Source organism: Camelina sativa, chromosome 20 (assembly GCF_000633955.1).
Source record: "Camelina sativa cultivar DH55 chromosome 20, Cs, whole genome shotgun sequence".
Taxonomy (NCBI): domain Eukaryota; kingdom Viridiplantae; phylum Streptophyta; class Magnoliopsida; order Brassicales; family Brassicaceae; genus Camelina; species Camelina sativa.
Window position 1 is genome coordinate 26,600,946 of NC_025704.1, and position 22,788 is coordinate 26,623,733.

At 33.5% G+C, this 22,788-nt stretch overlaps 3 protein-coding genes across 3 annotated transcripts; 1 reads left to right on the forward strand and 2 right to left on the reverse strand.

Annotated features, from left to right (window-relative positions):
• On the reverse strand, positions 2,465 to 3,516 carry LOC109131329 (inhibitor of trypsin and hageman factor-like). Its single transcript, XM_019242171.1, has 2 exons — positions 3,349 to 3,516; positions 2,465 to 2,795 (listed from the first exon to the last, which is right to left on the reverse strand). Exons 1-2 carry the CDS (start codon positions 3,428 to 3,430, stop codon positions 2,587 to 2,589), a joined length of 291 nt encoding a protein of 96 aa, XP_019097716.1. The 5' UTR covers positions 3,431 to 3,516; the 3' UTR covers positions 2,465 to 2,586.
• On the forward strand, positions 15,970 to 19,858 carry LOC109124411 (pectin acetylesterase 11). The gene is made up of 13 exons (XM_010496318.1): positions 15,970 to 16,096; positions 17,276 to 17,388; positions 17,698 to 17,780; positions 17,884 to 18,013; positions 18,119 to 18,198; positions 18,287 to 18,373; positions 18,470 to 18,594; positions 18,700 to 18,760; positions 18,849 to 18,902; positions 19,006 to 19,083; positions 19,178 to 19,283; positions 19,378 to 19,523; positions 19,629 to 19,858. Exons 2-13 carry the CDS (start codon positions 17,277 to 17,279, stop codon positions 19,740 to 19,742), a joined length of 1,176 nt encoding a protein of 391 aa, XP_010494620.1. The 5' UTR covers positions 15,970 to 16,096; position 17,276; the 3' UTR covers positions 19,743 to 19,858.
• Positions 20,045 to 22,363, reverse strand: LOC104771743 (the record flags this gene model as incomplete). The annotated part of the gene is given in 6 exon segments (XM_010496319.2): positions 20,045 to 20,328; positions 20,401 to 20,511; positions 20,616 to 20,764; positions 20,863 to 21,060; positions 21,144 to 22,067; positions 22,148 to 22,363. Coding segments are annotated over 6 exon segments (1,653 nt in total). The 3' UTR covers positions 20,045 to 20,267.

Genomic DNA, 22,788 nt, shown 5'->3' on the forward strand with positions numbered 1-22,788 from the left:
CGGAGGGAAATTGTTTACATACAGAACATTATGCGGAGATGTGCGCGCACAGCGTGCCAAGAGATCCGCTTTTACATTTGCAGTCCTAGGAATAAAAGATAAGGAAAAAGAAGAAAATTCCTCCCTGTCCATCGTGATGTCCTCAAGATAAGTGGAGAACGCCGGCCAGTCTTTTGGCGAAGACACCATCTTCACCAAGTCAGCGCAGTCTGAGTAAAACGCCACGTCATGGTAATCATGTCCGATCATGCAGCGCATTTCCCAAATGAAAGCCTCGACTTCAGCGTGTAGGGGGGAGAGACTCCTTCGAAAGTTAGTAGCTCCCATACTTGGCATCGGATCCTGCGGCTTGGTACAAACCCAGCCAGCTCCTGCAAAATATGTCATTCTTGATATATATGTCATTCTTCGTTTGATAAATCATGTGGCAGTTTTTTTTCTTTTAATTTCAATCTTGACTCTAGAGCATTAACTATAATTGCTTTTGTGGGTTTTAAGGTATTTGCATTTGTTGTGTGAACTTTTGTATCTTTATATACTCAAGTATTGGAAGCTTTTGTAATCTTCGGTGTGAGTCCAAACTGATCCATCAACTGATTTGTGAATCGCAGGTGGATTATTTACTTGGAGACAAAACAACCCGTTAAAGTCATACATAGTTGATTACTATTTAGGATCTACTAACATGGAGACAATCATGCATTTGGAATAGAGAACCGACAAATATTTGTTATATTTTGTGTTTATAGAAATTGTATAAAGGTTTTTCTTCTTTATAAATTAAATATATTCTATTATAGTTTAATAATGTTACGGACATATAGATATATTAAAAATACAAAAACTTTTTTTTATTTAAAATCTAAATATATTTACAAATACAGATGTAATTTTTAATATAGTTATTTTAGCAAATTTGATTTTAATCATAGTTCATTGTATTTTTTGAGAGTACACTTATTTATTGTTCTTTTAAAGTCAACCCATATAATTTTATTAACAAGTACTGTTAATTATTGTAAAAACACTAAAATATATATATAACAGTGTAACATTGATTACAAAACAAAGAAATTTACTATGGAATAAATTTTTCAAATACAACAACATATATATAATATTGTAATATTTATATTAACTAACTAAAAAACATGATTATATTAGTATACTAACCTATTTAAATAGTTTATGAAAACGAATAGTCCCGTGGTGTACCACGAAGTAAATCCTTATAATTTGTTAATAATAGATTAATATGAAACAAATATTGGGCTGGTTTTAATTAAGTAATTAGAAAAAAATTACTGCAACAATTAAGGTTTTTAAAAATTATTAAACAGTTAGAGTAAACAAACATATATATATATATATATATTTTTATATCGCTTTTTTCTGTTAGTCTCTTTGCCTCTTTTCTGACAGAACTCAGTAAACAAAGTTTTCTTTCGACGTGTCTCTCACTAATCCAATTCTCTATATTAAAGTAAAATTATTCAAGTTTTCAACTTTTTAATACTATTTATTCTGTTTTCCTAAATAATTTCATCCAAATTATTTTTACATTTGTAAGAAATTGTTGTTGCTTGGAGAAAATTGGTTAGAAAGTTGATTTTGAAAATTTAGTTAACAAATTTCTGGAAAAAAAAAGAAAGAAAAATATTTAAAACTAATTTTTTGTTGGTTTGTTTAGTTATATTGTTTTTATTTTCGTTCAACAACAATGGTGTTTAATTTTGCACACAACTTTTTGTATTGAATTGGAGCATTTTTTTGAAGTGGCATATCATATATTTTCGTCTTGACACGGCTCTGATTCCAAACAGCGAAATGCAGACATTCGCGTGATTGCCTCAGCTTTCATATTATTCGTATTGTCATTGCCACGAAAAAAATCATATCCTAAGAGAGTCATCACACCTCATATCAGTGGTAGCATAGTTTCTAACTTTCTAATAATAACAAAAAAAAAAGTTGGAGAAAGAAACTTTTCAGAAGAAAAAAAAACCTATAAAAGTAACCATTTAAAACATGTTAATATATCTTTCAACTCAAGAAATTTTTGTAAGCTTTCCATTTGATTAAAATAACCATAATATATCTTTCATTGTATATATCTTTACTATTAACTGAAAAGCCACTTTATAAAATATGACATTGTTTTGTAAGAAATTAATCAAATCACATCACATTACTATTAGTTTTAAGACCATTTATCTGGAGGTCTGGACAAGATTTTCTATTAAAAAAAAAATCTTATACGGAAATCTAATTTAACAAATTATTTATGCTAGATAAGAGGCATATTCAATATATTTTATTTTATTAAGAGTAAAAGTATATGCATTTATTTTTTAAAAATTAACAATATGGTTTCAACATAACATTTAAATTGTTGAAGATCTTATAGCGTATAGAATATATATAACCCTTAATGAGACAAGATTTTATAAATATTAGCTCTTAATTAAATTTCATTTTATTATTCATGAGAACAGCTGAAGGAAGTATAACATACTTCAAAAATTATTGAAGCTCAAGATGAAAAACTTGAGTTATGAAAAGAACAACAACAAAATAGTAGTAGACTCATCCAACGATTGGACGGTTTAGGACAGGACCATTGGGACAATCGTCGGCTGGAACATAGAGAACGACACGGTTGCAACAATTGATGGATGGTAGATAAACACCTTCAGGGTATATGAAAGCTGTCACACGTGGATTGTCATTTTCTATCGTTGCCTTTGCTTGAAGTCCACTCACTCCTTTTAGCTCTGGCCACTCCACTTTCAATCCTACACACATGCACACCAACTACAAATGTTTAGTCGTTGGTATTAATATTATACATGGTTAATGGTTTTCAAGTTTTCAAAAAAAAACAAATGTTTGGTCAATTAGGGTTTTTTTAATTAGGTTTCGGATTGAAAATTTTTAACTTTTTTTTTTTGAATAGTCCACCGTAGTTTCGATCAAAACAAGTTAATTGATGTCGGTTTTTGTGGAATCCAATCCAAAGGAAAAAGTAGAATTGTAAATTAATTTAGAAAAAGTAACAAGGATGTACTTAATCAAATCTATTTTTTTCAAATATAAATCGGAACATTATTGAAACTCATGAATTACACTCGGTTTCATCTTTAGTTCTTCTTTTTTTCTCTCTTTTTTCTGAAATGACTCATCAATTGAAACACGATTTAGTATGGTTGACAGCTTGACATACAAACTTGGTATTCAATTGAAAAAAGAAAAATAGCAAAATCAAACTCGAGTTAATTTGAACACGATTCACAACTCAATCCACGTTATGATATGTAGAAAACTAAAAACGTAATAGATGAACATTACCTGGGAATTGAGATTGGCATCCACTGCCTGAGCAGTTACATAACTCACACCTAGGACCAAGGATCGGACAACTGTTTGACATTGTGTGTGTTTCTCTTTCGTCAGATGTTACTTAACAAGAAGATTGATAATCTTTCAAATGGTATTATATATCTCCATGTTACGTATTGATCAACATATATATATATATAGCAAATATATGTTGCCTTGTGAGCCTAATCATTACAAAACTATACGTTGTGCGATAAGGAAAGCTTTATTTGAGTATATCTTAAGTCTAAAGTTACAAATATTGTTTTGATTATTTTTAGACAAAATTCAAAATTGACGTTTTATAATAAATGTTTTTTATGGAGTAGTCAAACTTTAATTTTCATATATTGAAATCGTATATTTCTTTTTTTTTGTCAACAAACAACGCTTTATATAATTAATTCATCATACGAGAAAAGGCCAAAATATATTTATATTTACCGTTAGTCTCTGGTATTAAATATTTTCTTTCATTAATGGATAACAAAGTGATCTTCATAAAACATAAAAACAGTATACAAATTTAATATTGAGCTGAGAAGGCTCTTTGACTAATCCCTAACCACTTTATTACGTAGTAGGTTATCGAGAGATTCAAGAGGATTTCATGACCGGAATGAAAAAACTGTAATATATAAATTTTTATAAATGGAAACGACAATTCATAAGTTAAGGTCAAAGCTAAAGATAGTCTCAACATAAAATGTATTTTAAAGTTTGATAGCTTAAACAACAATAGACTAATAATTATCAATAAGCAACTCATTTTCTAACATACGTAAATATAACATCAACGTTTTAGTAGTATTTATGAAAACTATACTCCTTCTGTTTCATAATATAAAATGTTTTAGACAAGTATTTTTGTTTTACAATACAAAATGTTTTCAAGTTTTTATGCAACTTTTAGAATATTTTCAGGTTTTATATTCTGCAGTCTTGTTTAGAATTAGTTAAATTTTTAAAAAGTTATCATTTCTTTATCTGCATGTTTAGGCTAAAACATCCAATATCTTGAAACAGAGGGAGTATAATTTTACTATGATCATCAATACTAGCAAACATTCTTTGAAAACACTTCAATCTTTTTTGAAAAATCTTATATATTTTTATGCAAACTATTTTTTGTTGAATCTTTACGCATCGCTATATACAAAAAATCAGGATGCTACTAGGGGTGTCAATCGGGCTGGTCCGGCCCGAAACCCGTAAAGCTCGCATATGTTTGAGCCCGGCCCGGCCCGGTCCGAAATATTTCCGAGCCTATATTTCAAAGTCCGAGCCGGGCCTTAACAGGGCTACAGGGCTTTTCGAGCTTTTCCGGACTTATGTTAAAGATCGAAAATTTAAACTTATAAGCCTTAAAGAGCAGTGTTTAAAGATGCATTATAAAACAAATCAATCAAAATTTTAATAACTTATCTATATTTATTACAACCAACTTAATTTACAAGAAAAAGTTTAAAACTAAATAAAATTTTAATACTTTAACCAAATAAACAATATATAATTCATATAAAATATCGAGAGAAAAATTTTAAAAATATTAAATAAGGTTATTAGGAAAATATGAAAACTATGATTAGAGTTTAAAACTTTATTTACAATAAATCATTAATCAAATATTGCAATCAAACAAAAACGTTAACACAAAAGTACAAATATATTTGTTAAAGGGCTTTTCGGACTGGCCCGAGACTAGTCGGGCTAAGCCTAAAATACCCTATAGCCCAAACAGGCTGAGCCCGAAAGGCTTGATTTTTTCTGGACATATATATTTAAGCTCGAGCCCTGTGTTTTTTAAGGCTGGGTCGGGCTGGCCCGCGAGCTTTGGCCCATATTGACATGCCTAGATGCTACTGATATATATGTTTTTCTATATAATACAAAGTTTCTATTTTTTCGTATTTTCTCAAGAATACACAAAACAAGTTGTAATTATAATTTAAAGTGTAGTGTTGTGCCGGATGTAGAGAACATGATTGGAATTTGTGCCATCATGCTCCTTCAAACAAGTTATAGACGTCAAAACGTATGGTTGGCCTTACATCTTGTTGGTGTTTCAATTACTTGGCATAAATTAGTTTGGGTTAAGGATGGTGTGCCAAAACAGCAGGTGTGGCTTGTGTGAGACAATGGAGGAGACAAGAGATCATTTATTCTTCTCTTGTCCACGCTGCTAGCGTTTGGAAGGACTTAGCCTTACCTCTTCTCACCATCCACTTTTCAACAGAGTGGAATCAATTGATTGTGCTTCTAACATATCACTCAATCCCCAGCCTGCATCTATTTCTGTTCTGGTATGTTTTCCAATCCACCTTATATCATATATGGCGGGAGAGAAATGGCAGGCGACATGCTGAGCCCCAGTCTCCGCCAGCTTTACTTATTAAACACTTTGACAAGAATGTTCGAAACCGGCTGAGCTCTATCCTGGACATGGGGGACCAACGCTATGCCAGTGGCTTACAGTTGTGGTTTTCCACTCGACACCCTTCTTAACAATTTTTTCGATTTTTTTCATTCATTTTCTAAATTTCTAACATTCTTTTCAATTTTTTTCAAATACACAGAAGCATTCGTTGTACAAAAGGTTTTTTTTTTGTTTGAATAAAATTTTAAATTCAAGAAAAGAAAAAGCATGCATTTATATGAAGGAGGTGGTTTGAAACAGATTGCACACAAGGGATCGATTGAGAAGTCGGGATCACTTGTTCTTCGAATGTGGTTTCAGTTTTGAGGTTTGAAGATTCTTCACTTCCAGAGCTAGGTTGTCTCCTCCTAGTCAATTTATGTTTTCACTTTTGTGGTTGATCTCAGCTTCCACAAACAAGAACGTATATTTGATCATCAAACTCATCTATCAAACCTCCATTATTTCATTTGGAATAAAAGAAACCTTCGGATTCACTTTGTTAACTAATACTAGATCTCCTACTTTTAAAAAGATATCCAAATGATTATTAGAGCTTTTCTTGGTCCTCTTGCGAGGGCTCAACACTCTGTGCAGCCTGAAATATCCATGTTGGCTACCTGATTTAGCTTGTTTCAGAACATGTGAGTTTTCTTTACACTCCAAGGCTCCCTTTAGCCATTTGTAGGTGGTATCCTTCTTAGTTTTTTGTTATAGCATGTATAAGTTATATTTGCTGTTTTTTGTTGTTTTTGGGTTTGCGACCGGCTTCGGTTTTTAAGCCTTCTAAGAATAAAAAAATTTATATATAATAGAAACTTCTAAAAAATAGTTGTAGATTTGTACTATGTAATAATATAAATTTTGGATTATTGTGACAATCAAAAATATCATTAAACTTGGTTTAAGACTACAATATATATGATATGTTGAAAAATAACCATGCAATTCAACAATATGATGTTTTAATGTACTCATACATAAAAAAAAAAATTGTTAATCGTGCGTTCTCATAATTTTGATATGCAAATTTCTTGCCTTTTGTTCATCTTTTTAACTGATTTAAAATTATTTTCATTTATGTGTTCGCTTTAGTTTTTTACTTAACCGATTTTACCATTACCATTATGATTATTTTATTTTTTATAGATTTATTATAAAAATATTACATCAATCTCTTACAAAAATTTACTTAACCAATCTTACTATCATCATTATGATTATACTTTTATAGATTTTTTATTTAACTCTTGAAATATTAATATAAATGAAACAATCGATGTTGCAAGAACAACCAAAAATTGGAAACATAACAAAAATAAGAGCTTAACCCAAAAGACAGAGCCCTCTACACTCTTTTATAGATTTATTATTTAAAAAAATTACATCAGTTTCTTACAAAAATTTACTTAACCAATCTTACCATCGTCATTATGATTATGTTAATTTTTATAGATTTATTATTTAAAAAAATTACATCAGTCTCTTACAAAAATATGAAATTGTACAGTTAATAAATGAATTAGAAAAATAGGTATGCTAGTTTGTTTGTCAATTGTCACTTTTTTTTTTTTTTGGCTCAACAACAACTTGTCCATTCACCAATTCATGTTACACTTGGTTTATCCACCATTAGAAAATGCTTGATCCATAATGGCTCTACAGAGTATAACTTAGGATCATAATCCTAAAAGGAAAGAGACTCATTTGCTACCCTATCAGCCACACCATTACAAATTCTTGGAGAATATATAAGTTTTACCTCTAAGAATCTTGGAAGCAATTCTTTGATCTCTTGAAGTGTAGGAGCATAAGTTGGCCAACTTTCTTCATTGTTCAACATGTTAACCACCGTCAAAGAGTCAGACTCGAAAATGATTCGATCATAATTTAATCTAGACATCATTGATATATCCATCCTCATTGCTTCTAGTTCCACTTCTATGACTGACTTTGCCCTTCTAACCGCTTGTGCTCCCAGCATTTCCAAGGAATAATCTTGTCTAGGCCATCAGTCTGGGGATGTTGTTTCGCTATGTTTAGGACATGATACATATTTGCATAGAAGGAATCAACCCAATTTCCACCTGGAGGAGCAGGGATAGGAGAGAGGGCCCAAACCTGTCGGGCATAAGTACATTGAAAGAGAAGATGGTTAATGGATTCTTCCTTATTGGGGCATCGAGAACAGCCATCCTCCTTAGCCAGATGCCTATACGACAGGTTCTTTGCAACCAAGATGCAGTTAGTCAGACATTTCCATAGGAAATGCTGAATTTTGGGGCTCGCTTCTGTTTTCCACACTTGGTGAATCAAAGGATGCAGACTTGGTTGAGTAACCTCCTGAGGACGATTTCGAGTTTGTATGATTTGGGTAAAAACCCAATACCCAGATTTCACCGAATAATGTCATGTTCGAGTGTAGTCCCAAGTGTAGCCATCAGCTTTATGCCTACCTCCTAGTCGAAGGTCCTCCATCAAACTTCTATCCTCTTCCGAAAAAACTAAGTTCATAATATCTCTCCTCCACTCTTTTTTTGACTCTAGTAATAGATCACTCACTTTAGAAAGTGAGGATACCACATCATAAAAGTGTGAGGGAAGCTGATTGACTCTCATGACACCTCGAGCTGGTTTGGAATGTAGCCACTGATCACGCCAAATATCAACTGTTTCACCATCCCCAATGACCATTCTTGCCCCCTGCTTGATTAATTCTTGAGCTTCATGAATGCTCCGCCAAGCAAATGAGGGTCGGTATCCTAATTTCGCCTGGAGTGGATTGGACTTGCGGAAATATCTACTCTTGAAGATCCTCGCCATTAAGGTGTGTGGTTGTGTTAACATCCTCCAGAGTTGTTTGCCTAGCAAAGCAATATTGAAAGCTTCAATATCCTTAAAGCCTAATCCACCCTCTTGCTTCGGTTTACTTAGTTGGTCCCACGACTTCCAGTGCATTCCTTTAGAATCCTGACTATTTTTCCACCAGAAATCAGCCATGATCGATGTCATCTGTTGGCAGATTGTCTTTGGAAGTTTAAAACAAGCCATCGTGTGGGTTGGTAGAGCCATGGCTACCGCCTTGAGGAGGATCTCTTTCCCTCCAGGGGATAGGAAGTTGTGATGTCATCCTGATACTTTTTGGCTGAGCCTCTCCTTGAGGTAATTCAGACTGTGAACTTTTGAGCTTCCAAAAGCCTCAGGCAATCCTAAATAGAAACCATCCCCTCCTTCCTCAAAAATCCCAGTCAAGTTCTTAATGGTCACTCTACGATCCATGGGAATTTGTTTCCCAAAATATAAGCTTGACTTTTGATAGTTGATCCTCTGACCTGAGGCAATGCTATATTCCTCCAAAATGCTGATCAAGTGTTGTATCTCCTCATCTTTTTCTTGGCAGTAGAATATGCTGTCGTCAGTAAACAAAAGATGGGACACTGGTGGAGCTCCTCTAGCAACCTTCAAGCCTGTAATCTTGCCTTCATGCTCTGCTTGCTTTAGCATTCTCACCAACATTTCAGAGCACAAAACGAAGAGGTAAGGAGATAATGGATCACCTTGTCTTATGCCTCTCGTTGGGATAATTTCACCAAAAGGAGTGCCATTGATCAGAACTTGGTACTGAACCGACCCTACACAGCTCATGATTAAGCCTATCCAATGATCTGAGAAGCCCAGCAGCTTCAATGAGTCTTGTAAGAATGCCCATTCGACCCTGTCAAACGCCTTAGAGATATCCGTCTTCATGGCAAGGAACTCCTCTGAGCACTTGTTGTTCGAGTTGAGTGCGTGGATAAGCTCATGGGCGACAAGAATATTGTCTGAGATGAGTCGATCTTGGATAAATGCTGCTTGAGTGTCCGACACCACCACTGGCAATACTTTCTTAAGACGGTTGGCCATGACCTATGCGATGATTTTGTAAATGACATTGCTTAGACTTATCGGCCTATAATCAGCCAACTTCACCGACTTATGTCTCTTTGGGATCAGACATATATTGGTTTTATTCATTTCTTTCTCCATCATGCCTGTCCTAAAGAAATCCTGAACCATAGATGTGAGCTGTTCACCCAATACATCCCAATGTTGTTGGTAAAAGTGCCCTGTCATTCCATCAGGTCATGGGCACTTACTAGGGTTGATCTGGAAGACTGCTCTTCTTACTTCCTCAATAGAGACTGGCTTCAAAAGTTGGTCATTCTGAGCCTGTGAAATTTGGTTGCCTGAGCCTATTTTATCTCCAATTTTGTGGCCAACATCCTCCAAGGTGAAGAGGAGTTTGAAGTAGTTCTCCGCAACTCTCCCAAGATCCTTATCATTGTACCATTCATGTCCTTCCTCATCGATCAGTTTTTGGATTCTATTCTGAGCCCGTCTGTTCTTTGTCGCTGCATGAAAGAACTTGGTGTTCTTATCCCCATTATTGAGCCATGTCAATCTACTTTTATCCTTCCATAACTGTTCCTCCTTGTGGTATTCCAAATTCAGCTCATTCTTTCAACTGAGAATCTCATCCCTTCTTAATGGATTTTGCCGAGTAGCTAGATCAATGCGATTATAGAGGTCTTGAATTCTCTTAGTAGAGTTTGGTTGATTATCTCTTTTCCAGCGTGAAATACACCTTCGACACTCTGCTATTTTCTCCATCATTAGTCTCGCAATTGTACTCGCCATGTCCTTCCAGAAATTTGCTAATAGATCATTGAAACCCTCCCTCGAACACCATCTATGATCATATTTAAACCCAGCTCTTTTCTTCCATTGTTCCCCCATCAAACATGTGATCAAAGGGCTGTGATCTGAGCTAGCTTTCTGGAGATAAACCGCCTGAGCTTGAGGGAACAATTCCATCCAGAGTTGATTGGCAACTGTTCTATCCAACCTACACTGCACCAGCTCATCGTTCCTATTGCCAAACCAAGAATATTGATATCCGGAGTGTTTAATCTCCCACATACCACAAGCCGACAGCATCCTTCTGAAATCTTCACAAGAAGCATCCTTCCTGAGTGGCCCTCCTAACTTCTCTGAAGGATCAACCAGTTCGTTAAAATCCCCCGTCAATATCCATGGCCCTCTACGACTTGTTCCAATCCGGTAAAGTCTCTCCCAAAGATCTCCTCTTTCACTTTGGACCGGTTCTCCATAAATACAAGTCAGATGGAAATCTTTACCTTGCCATGAGACTAGAGTGTCTATCATTCTTTTGTCTGACTGTTGAACTTTGACTGAGATTGTATCCTTCCACATCAAAACCAGACCTCCACTTTTCCCTATCGGCTCAACCGTATGCAAATCAGAATAGCCAAAGTGATTAACAACGTTCTCTAAGTATCCTCTCTAGTTTTTGGTCTCACAGAGGAATATTACCTCGGGAAAGTACCGACCTCGTATTTCCCTTAGGTGTCGAACTGTAGGGGTATTCCCCACCCCCTGACAGTTCCAGCTCAATATCCTCATATGGACTTCGAAAGGTTGGAATTAACCATCAACCCTTCTTTCAATGTTGCTCCAAGCTTACCAACTGGAGTCTTTGCTGCTATAGAAGCAGAATGATTCACAAAGTGAGCTGCTCCCTGAGCAGAATAATCATAGACTGGAGTGCCTTTCATTGGACTAGAACTAGAGGCATGAGACCCCAATCTTTCGAAAACCGACAATGGAAGTAGCTTTGAGACCGTGGGAGAATCACCTGCATTGCCTAATCTCTCGAAGACAGTCAATTGTCACTTTGTCACCTGGAAGTAAAGGTTGACGGGCATCGTCCCAAAAAATCGACGATGATTTAACAAGAATAGAAATCCGCAAAAAGATCTCCAGCATTCATTGTCTTATTATATTTTTCTTTTACGTTAAAGTAAATTTTTTCTCTGACGTTAATTATTTTTCTTAAAAAACACATAAACCCATGATGATTTTCATTTTGTTGCCTTTTTTTCTTTGCACTAATAGATGATTTTTTAAATGATACTTCTTCCCTTTCAATATATAAAATATTTTAACTAAAAATATGTAGACTAAAAATGTTTTATTTTAAAAGGTTTAATTAATTATAAACAAGACTCGTAAAAATTTAATTTAAACGTTGTATAAAAACTTGAATTTTATACTTTAAAAAAAAAAAATTCTAAAATCCTATATTATATAACGGAAGCATATCCACTACTACTAGTCACAAAAGCTATATAATAAAATTACAGGAAAATCACATTCTAAACCTTCAAAGTGTTATAGAGTATCACTTTAAACCTTGAAATTTTTTCACTAACACTATAAACCTTTAAAATGATTTCACTAACACTTTAAACCTTAAAATTAACATTCCTGTTTGCACCGCCATAAAAGATGACGAAACAGTAATATCCGTCAATGTGAAATAGTGTTGGTTTGATTTAAATACTTGTTTAATTAATTTAATTTAATTATTTATTACGATTGATACAAAAAAAATTAAAAATATATCAAAGCAAAAAAATGAAGAATCAGAGGTAAGATTAAAATATTTGAAAAATGTAAAATTGAAGACGATAACATATTTAGAAGTTTATTGGTTTCCGATAAGAAGTCAATCGATTTGATTCAGAATCCAGTGAGATGCATTTATTAAAAGGATTAATAATGTGAAGAGTAACGTCGTAAATTTTTTGTCTATAATGAGGATGAACAAAAAATTATTTTTTATCTTTATATTTATTTATAAAAACTAAAACTGATTAACATTTAAATCAAACCAACATATTTTAACTATTTCACGTTGACGGATATTATTATTCCGTTATTTTAATGACGGTACCAAAATGAAAGTTGGTTTTAAGGTTTAAAGTGTTAGTAAAATCATTTTAAAGGTTTAAAGTGTTAGTAAAATTATTTTAAAGGTTTATAGTGTTAATAAAATTCTCTCGAGGTTTAAAGTGCTATCCAGTGATACTTTAAAGGTTTAAAACCTGATTTTTCCATAAAAATACTGATTGAAAAATAGAAAGAAAAAAAAAGATTACGAATTTAGGATAAATATTGAAAACTACTGCGTTTCTTTTGTTGACATAAATTTTTTGATAGATCGTAATTCTCTACTATACATTATATTTCTTATTTCATACAACTTCACAAAATAAAAATTCAAACCTCATTTTTTGTAGAATAAATGTAAAGTCGTTTTTGTAACCAAAAGAGAATGGTATTTTCAATTTTTAATAGAATTCTTTTTACTTAGAATATTTCCATGCTAATCATTCGCTACCTTAGTTAAAATCCGTTAAGATAGCTGAATTAAAAACATTGTTGTTTAGTTTAACAAACAAGGGACTACAAATTTTGAGAAATAATAATAACCTGTTGCAACTATATTGAAACTTATGTTGACAAGAATTAATTATGCATAATCATAAATTATGCATAATCATTTTTTGTCAGTAAAATACAATAAATGAATTTGAATATAAATGGTACACATAAATAACACAAAATATAGATAAGTATACATGTTCTGGTCCAACACATATTCTGATTATATAAATATAAACATCATGTGATATTATTATTCAAATAAATGTAACAAAGTCGTGATGACTCAAAAGTCAAAACCCATATGCTTTCTGTATCATTCATTCCTGGCTATATTATTAAAACGCGTTTTTGAGTCTTTTAGTGAAAAACAAACAATTTGAAATTGCAAATTGTGGGTAATAGAGATCTTCCGGGCCACTTCCTTATCCCATTTTCCTAGTCCCACGGCACGGACCCTACTCTCACTCTTACATCATTAGTAAATGAAGTTTCCAAAATTCATTTCCTTTTTATTAGTTAGATATACTAGTACATCAAAATTCATACTACGAACTATAATAGACCTATCACCTAGACATTATTCTATATGAGATATTTTTCTTCTTTTATTGCAGTAGTCTGCTAAAGTGATTATAATAAATACGAATATACCTATAAACATATAGGATCTAAATGGTACCATCAAAAATTATTCAGCAAAATTTAAACAATTTATTTTTATTTTTATTTTTATCATAAATTTGTCATCAAACAATTCATTATATCACCTACATATGAAACTGTTTATGACGTCTATCAAATGCTTTTACTAATAAACGAAATGAGAGTATTTATGATTCGAAATTTACTCTCTCTTTTAATTGGCTATGACATTATCATTATATATTTTTGATATAATCCTATTACACATAATGATCTAATTATCATATCTAATTACATGTAACATACAGTATATCATTAACACAACTCTAGTGAATAATATAATGTATACAACTCTATTGACTATTTTTTTAAGTATAATGTTATTTGTAATTAATTAATAATTTATTACAAAAAATGTTTTCAGTGAAAAATATTTGATTTCTTTTATTACCAAACATAAATATTAACTTCTGTCTGGAAAATCCATTATTAATAGAATAAAATAAGTTAATAATCGAGTTTCTAGTCATAATTTAGTATATTTTTAATTCCAAAACCGTGGACTAAAAAAAAAAGAATAAACTGTCCACCGCCAGTTCATTTCAATGATTATAGTTACAAAAAGCTATTCTATGATTTGACTTGGACCTTAATATCGACCAACTTGTTTTTAATAACATAACGAAGAGATCTAAATCCGTTTAGGTGAAAGTTTGAAATCTAATGATTCATTTAATCAAGTTACTGGAATACAATATGAAGACGAGTAAGACAAACAAAAAAGTCAGAATAATATAAGTAAATTACCATTAAATCATAAACTTTTGGCATTCCGCATTAACTTGGTTCGGTGCATTTGGAGGACCGACACGACACTACACGTGGCGAATTATTTCCCTTTTGCAGAAAGAAATTAAATGTAATGTAGTTTCAAATTTTAAATTTTGAAGATAAAATCATCTCAGCAGAACTGATATGGACGTTAGTACAACTACAAATGTACTACAATAGTTTGGTAGATTCCGTCCAGACGTTACATATATAAGTTTTTGATTTCGATATAGGTCATTTACTAGTGTATACCTTACCAAATAGTGCTACGTAGAAAATGACAGTCACGACGAGTTTCGTAACAAAGAAAATAATAATTCATGCTCAGTTTGTTTATCTTCGTATTTTTTGTTATATATTTTTGTTTTGGTTGGTTATCCACAAAACGGTAAAATGATAGGTTGGTAGAACAGTGAATAAGATAGTTACATGGTCTAGCAAGATTTTACTAGATATTCACGATTATTTGGATTTCGGTTATGATGTTTTGCCAATCTATAATCATGTGAAGAGCAAAATGGACAATGGTGGTTCAGTTAAATACTATAATCATTTATTTTCTGTTTAATGATATCATTTTTGCATCTTTTTGTAATATATAATTTATTAAGCAACAAAAAAATATCTTTTACGAAAAATAGTTCAATGTATACGAATATTCCGTGAAATTACTTGATTTAGAATGAAATAAATTTAATAAATGAGAGTTAAAAGAAAAAAATAAGAGCTCCTCATGACCCATCATCTTGTGTCAACCCAATTAATTAAAGAGCATATGATAATGAATTGATTTGTCGATGGAAGAAATGATATGGTTGATCCAACCAAAGATGTAGATGTAGGTGGTTGCATGTGTTTTTCGTCTCCATACGTGGTGGATTGATAGATTGTGATTTCTGATATAGAGAAAGGTCCATTGTCTTTTAGTATTCTACGGTATTACCGTATAATTAGTAATTACCATAGACGGATCTAACTATTTTTTAATAGATATTTCCAAAAAGATAATCTAAACAACAATTTACAATAAACCCCCAAACAGAAAAAAATATACATGCAATTTACAACATGTTGAAACCATTTTTAAAGTGCATTCATAATCTATATTTATATTAGTATGATCAAAAGTTAAATGTGGTAACTAGTAAAGTAGTAATGTTAATTAACTAAATATTTACAGGATTCTGAATAGTCAGTCATATTCAGGTCATATTACTACGTACGAACAACGAAGGTAGGTTTCTTGAGACTCTTTAACGCTGAATGTCTCGTGGCCTGGCGAATACACGAAAGAAACAAAAAAACTTTATATATTATTTAATGATAAAAGAAAAGAAATATGAAAAGTTTTTTTCTTTCAACGTGTGGTATTCTCTGTATCCATCTATATAACAGAGAAGACATCAATGGCTTTCTTTCAACTTCCAAAACCTTACTCTCGAAGACTCCTCTCTTTTTACACATTTTACATTCACCAAAAGAAATACCTTTTGTTTCCTCTACGTGAATAAGAAGAATCTGAGGAGCTAATTTCTCAAGGTAAAGCTTATTGTTTACAATAAAACTGAAGTTTCTATCAGAAGAATATATTTTTTACAGTCTTTCTATTTTCTTATTTTGGATAAGAAATTTGTCCATGTTGATCTACGAAGAACTAAGTTTTTTTTTTTTTATGTTGAGCTAAACTGAGATTTTCTTATTCAACCATACCTTTTTAGATATGTTTTCGAAACTGCTCCATGTTTGTTGAGGTTCTTACTTGTTAATTGTAAGTTAGTTTATGGGATTTAACCAAGTATTATGAAAACATTGAAGGTCGTCTTATCGTGATGCGAAAGATCTTGCAATTCATGGATTCTTGCAATTCATGGTTTCAATCCTATTTATTGTCAAATTTTTGGGTCCAAGAAGTGATTTAATTTTTTTATTTCTTTGTTCCAAATTTTTCGGCGGTCCAAATATCGTACTACAAAAATCTTTCAATTTTTGGTTGTAACCAAATTATATTAAATTTAAAATAATAGAAATGGCATTATGTTCATGATTCTCATTTTGCCCCTCCCGACGGCGACAATTGCGGTCATTTTAACTGTTTTTAAGTTTGGTCGAGAAGGGTATCTTCGAATACTCGTATATTTTAATTCGTTACAGGTTCATAAAGCTACCATCTAAATTGCATTCAATACAATGCAATCTAATAAGTAAATATAGGGACGAGAGATTATTAATTAAATATTGCAAGTAATCCTTTTAATAGATCGTGTCTTGAGCTTGACTAATAAAGTGATGATTTGTCCCAAAAAAAAAAAAAAATAGTAGTAATGATAAATTGAGGTAAACAGTGATACTACTACGTACCGGTACAGCTAACTACACACATGGACTGGTCATTTTTGTTCCCCGACTTTTTGGTCTCCCTATGAACCAATGGTGATATTTAAAGTTTCTTAATTCAATAAGTTATTATTTTGAGACACTGTCTTTGTGCATACAGAAACAACCAAAGTTAGCCTTATTTTAACACCATTTGTTGACGACTTTTCGTTTCTTTTTTTTTTTTTACTTAATTTCTGAACAAAAATAGATAGATTACAAATGTACGAATAAGATCCTATCACATCGCTTTATCTCAAGATTTTGCTAGAGGCCACCGCTCTACATTATTTGGGATTTCATTATTCTAACTATTTTTCACTTATTTATTTTATTTTGTTACAGAATGACGAAGCTCAAGCAATTGTGGTCAAGTTTTTTAGTGCTAGCCGTGGTGGTGATCGGAGCTAGAGCTGTGCCCATCACATATCTTGAATCCGCGGTGGCCAAAGGAGCTGGTAAGCAATAATATTCCGCTCGACCCAAAGTCACTGAAAACATTTTTCATTTTTATCCGAATAAAATACATTTTTAATTAAAAAAAAAAAAAAAACAAAACTGTTTTTCATTTTTCTTTTCAAGATATAAAATTTTATAACCAGACATTTGTTTATTAGTAATTTGTTTCGGAGCGAAGTCATACCAAATTTAAGTAGCTGACTTATATAAAAAAAAAATCAATTTGGTAGATAAAACTATATTGTTATAACTAAATACTATGTTTCACAGAAGGGAAAAAAAAAACTAATTACTCTTATCTTTTATAGTGTGTTTGGATGGTAGCGCACCAGCGTACCATTTCGATAAGGGATCTGGCTCAGGAGTGAACAATTGGATCGTTCATATGGAAGTTAGTTTACTATTATTTTTTTTCCTTTGATCATATATTATCCAAAACTATGTGTAAAATATAATGAAATATATTAAAATATATACATTTATGTGAATATTAGGGAGGAGGATGGTGCACTGATATAGCTACATGCGTGCAACGTAAAAGTACAATGAAGGGTTCTTCTAAGCTTATGAACAAAGACTTTGGTTTCTCTGGTATCTTGGGTGGCAAGCAAAGCACCAATCCAGGTTTATTACTCTTTTCTCTCTTACCATTTGGTTCAATGAATCAAATGGTTTGTTTTCTCATGTTAATAATGCAATGAGACTTAATTGGAGTTGGGTATTTTGTAGATTTTTACAATTGGAATAGAATCAAAGTTAGGTATTGCGATGGTTCATCTTTCACTGGCGATATTGAAGCTGTTGATCCGGTAATTCACTAGACCGTTACCTTACGGGAAAATTAGTCGAAGTTCCCATTTCCATAATTTGAAGACTTTGAATTTGAACATTTTTCAGGCGAACAAGCTGTTCTTCCGTGGTGCTAGGGTATGGCGTGCTGTGATCGATGATCTTATGGCTAAGGGAATGAGCAACGCTCAAAACGTATGAAAATATCATAACTTGAAAAATGTTTCCAGTTTAGTATGTGAATCTTTGGAGTTGTTGGAATTAATAATGTTTGGTGACATGAATTTTCAGGCAATACTTTCGGGTTGTTCAGCCGGAGCATTGGCTGCGATTTTACATTGCGACCAATTCAAGTCCATCCTCCCTAAAACAGCTAAGGTCAAATGTGTTTCTGATGCCGGTTACTTCATCCACGGGTAACATTCAATAATCTCTAAAGAGTCAAATATAAAATTGCATAATTCAAATAGCATACTAGAAAACAAAAAAATAACACCTTTATTAATCTTGTGGTGTAACAGTAAGGATATCAGTGGAGGATCTTACATCCAATCGTATTACGGCAAAGTTGTAGCAACCCACGTACGATATATCTCTCTTTTCCGACCATATTATTTTTCTATTAGAGGGGATGTATCCCATCGCGGCTAATCTTGATCACTATTTACAGGGATCTGCAAAGAGTCTGCCTGCTTCTTGCACCTCAACCATGAAGCCCGAATTGGTAAATCAGATCTACTGAAAATATACTTGATATAAGTCATTTTTCGTGTTTGCGCGTTATATCATATTAATAATTAACGCTGTGTTTAAATTTTTTTTTACAGTGTTTCTTCCCTCAATACGTTGCAAAGACCTTGCAAACACCACTTTTCGTCATCAATGCTGCCTTCGATTCTTGGCAGGTTAGATTTTGTTCTTGTTATTCTTTTTTTTTTCGCAGAAATATCGACCCGAGTGATAAAGAATTAATTTGGATTTGTATTTTTTTCTTGACAGATCAAGAACGTTTTGGCGCCAACCTCTGTTGATAAAAGCAAAGCGTGGAAGACTTGCAAGCTTGATCTCAAGAAGTGTACGGCCGCTCAGCTTCAAACTGTTCAAGGTATATTTTGCCTAACCGGAATTAATAAACAAATACTATCTGGTTTTAATGTCTTCTTGACTAAACCGATTGTTGGTTTTAAATGAAATTTCAGGATATAGAGACCAAGTGTTGGCTGCGTTGGCACCTGTTCGAGCAGCAACAACAAGCGGATTGTTCTTAGACTCATGCCATGCTCATTGCCAAGGTGGAAGTGCTGCCACTTGGTCCGGCGATAAAGGTCCCACTGTCGCCAATACGGTAATCATTTGATTCTCTTGTACAAAATAAATACTATTGAAGCATTGTAACTTGATAATTTATCTTCTATTTGTTCATTATTTTTTTTTGGATTTGTTGTTTCAGAAAATGGCTAAGGCAGTTGGAGATTGGTTCTACGAGAGGAGTACGTTTCAGAACATAGATTGTTCATCGCTGAATTGCAACCCTACTTGTCCTGCAGTATCTACTGAAGACTAGAATTTTATTATACTGATGTATAAAATTGAAAAAATTTATTCATCTTTGGAATATTGTTCTTGAAATTTAAAAATACAATTTGTATTACATTCGAATAAAAAGAATTATTTGCACTATAATACTTCGTACAATAATGTAAGCTAATTTTATATCATCAATCTTTTTTAAATGTCTTTGCAGTTTTTTAAAACTTTTTAGTAAAGAATCAATCTTACGAGTAAAGGGTTCAAGTGTTTGGGAACATATTAGCTTCTAGCTTGTAACCACATTGACAGAAATTACAATAGAAAAGCAAAAAAAGATGCTCATGAAACGTACAACATCATCAATGGATTTACTGAGTTTACATGTGTGGATCAATTTGGTTCATATGTTTACATGTTTCAAAAGTATGAATTTGTCTTTCCACTGTAAAGCTACAAACAACGAGCAAAACACAACATTTTTGATACAGCTGCAGACAAAAAAAACCCATGATTGTTCTTGGTCTCTAGTAGAATCAGAATTTAAGCATCATGTATGTTATCAATGTTGTTGAGATGATGGATCATGTCTACAAATATCTCCTCGACATAACGGACATACTCTGCATCACCGTAAATGCATCATCAGAATCATCTCGTACACCGAAAAAGCGAAAAGTTCACATTCATCATACCTGTGAATCTCCTTGAGCCATTTATCCACACAGGTTTTGTGGAATTCATGACGACAAGGAAGTGTCCTTATAGTGTCTGCTTCTTCATACTCCACAAGGCATATGTAACATCTAAAGATTCCAAAGCGATAAGACAAAACATGTTTAACCATTAGGTCTGCACTTTTGAGGACCACAATAGAAGAATAAAACTATGAGAATTTAGAAGGCATTACTGTGACGGATCCTCGCTTTGTGACTTAGTATAAAGTTTTGTCGGTAATAAATCCACAACGTCATTAGGTGCAGGAACAGATCCTATAGATGATACTGATGGTTGTTGAGAGGATAAGACAACAGATTGCTGATGAATTTCATCAAGTACCTAAAATGAAAATACACTTGAAACCCTTAGGATACAAGAGAATGAATGATAGAGTGGCAAAAAGCTGTTAATGGGGAACCCCAATGACATGTATTTACCTCGAAGAGCGCTTCAGCTAGCAATACTATCCTTGAGATGCTAGCTCTTGCATTTGTTTCATCGGTAGTTACTGGTGTGGTAGTACCGGCACGGCATGTGCAACGACCTGCTTGATCTTCACCTGATAAGACACAAGATCTATCATGATGACTTGTGACACTCTCAAACCGGCTTCCTAATCTTTGAAGAGCGCGAACCTGTGGAATCAGCTATATCGGTTAGTTTAGATCTTCAGTTGATCCAGACACATTAAGGAAGAGATAATTGACGAGTTTCAAACCTGCGATCTTATTCTCCTCCTCCTTTCAAGGAAATCTGATCTGTGTTCTAATAAACCTTGATACCTCCCTTCTCTCACAAGAGGAGCTGGTGTCTCGTGATCATGAAGGCCGAATAAGGTCCTTCGAATTGTAGAAGCAGAACGATTTAGTATAGACGTTGAAGTTACAGGAGTATCCTCTGCTGCTGCGGTTCCACCAGAGAAGAGATCAGTATCTTCGTCTCCCTGATGTGGAGAAGCACGGAATGTGAAATCAGAGAGTGAAGACCGGCGAAGAACTCTGTCACGGAGTCTTCCAACACTCAGAGTTCTGCTAAATCTAACATTCCGGTCAATGGAAGGTTCTCGAACAACATGTCTTCTATCAAGAAGACCAGCATAAGTAGTGTCCATACCATTAACTACTCCTGGAGACCGTAAGCTACCATCTTCCCCAAATCTCATGGCATCAATATCTCTACCTACATTGTCAATCACAGGAATCCTCGGAGACTCGACTCTATCAGTGAGCCTAACAGCAGATTCTGAAGGTGAAGTAACACCTCCTTCTCGACGATAAGAAGAAGATACAGGATAAGTAGTGTTGAAGGATCTTGAGCTTGAAGCTCTGCTAAGTCTAGAGCTTAAATTACCAGGAATGAATTTGAAATGCGAAAAGACACGACCTGGAGTAGAAGATTCTTGAATGGAACCACTAACATTTCTCATCTGTACATTGCTTACACTAGCTTCTTCTTCTACTTCTTCCTCTTCAACACCACAGTCATCATCAAGATCAAGCTCATCACAATGCCTTTCGTTTTCAGATATCTTCTCATCTTTCAATACTTTATCATAGCAATCTGAATCATCTCTTTGATTCCTTGATTCAATTCTACGCCGTGAAACACTTCCATGACTCTTCCTCATCCATCCATTACACACCTGAAGAAATCAAAGACTCATGAAATTGACCTAATTTCACAAAACAATCGAAATTGCATTAAAATAATCAAAAGCCAGACCTGGTCATCATTATTATCATCGTCACTGTCGTGAGAAGTAGAAGAAGAGGCAAGACAAGAAGAGTGAAGACCACAAAAAAGACTCTTTGATCTTCTCCTGCTTCCACCACCACCACTAGAAGACGACGGAGGAGGTTGAGCCACGTCGATATCATCATCTCCTCTCACCACAGACGAGCCTCGACATGATTTGCTCCGCCCAGATCCCATCTTCTTCTCAAAAAAAAAAGCAAACAACTTTATGCTAAAATCACATCATTGCCACAAGACCCACAAGTTTTTTTTTCCCAATCTTTGTTCTATCTAACCAACCCACACAATCGAAACCTCCAAGTCAAAATCAAAAAGATCGAAACTTTATACTCAGATCTTAACACTGAAACTCGAATTCGTCATTGACAATGCAGAATCAAAAGCCCTAATTATTGAATCCCAGATCTAAAATTCGATGGAGAAGGGGTAAGAAATTGCAAGAATACTCTCAAAATTAAATTAATGTAGGAACTAAGCTATGTCATATGTGTGGTGTCTTTTAATCAAAGAGAGATGCTTTGAACGAAAGGAAAGATTTTTTAGGTGATCGGAGTTATCGAAGAAGGAGACAAAGCACCTATCTGCGATAGAGAGAGAGACTTTTACGG

Coding starts and splice junctions, on each gene's coding strand:
- LOC109131329 (XM_019242171.1), bottom strand. CDS start 3,430: ATGTCAAACAGTTGTCCGATCCTTGGTCCTAGGTGTGAGTTATGTAAC. Junction 2,796..3,348: donor ATGCCAATCTCAATTCCCAG/GTAATGTTCATC, acceptor GCATGTGTGTAG/GATTGAAAGTGGAGTGGCCA.
- LOC109124411 (XM_010496318.1), top strand. CDS start 17,277: ATGACGAAGCTCAAGCAATTGTGGTCAAGTTTTTTAGTGCTAGCCGTG. Junction 18,761..18,848: donor GCAAAGTTGTAGCAACCCAC/GTACGATATATC, acceptor CACTATTTACAG/GGATCTGCAAAGAGTCTGCC. Junction 18,903..19,005: donor CAACCATGAAGCCCGAATTG/GTAAATCAGATC, acceptor TTTTTTTTACAG/TGTTTCTTCCCTCAATACGT.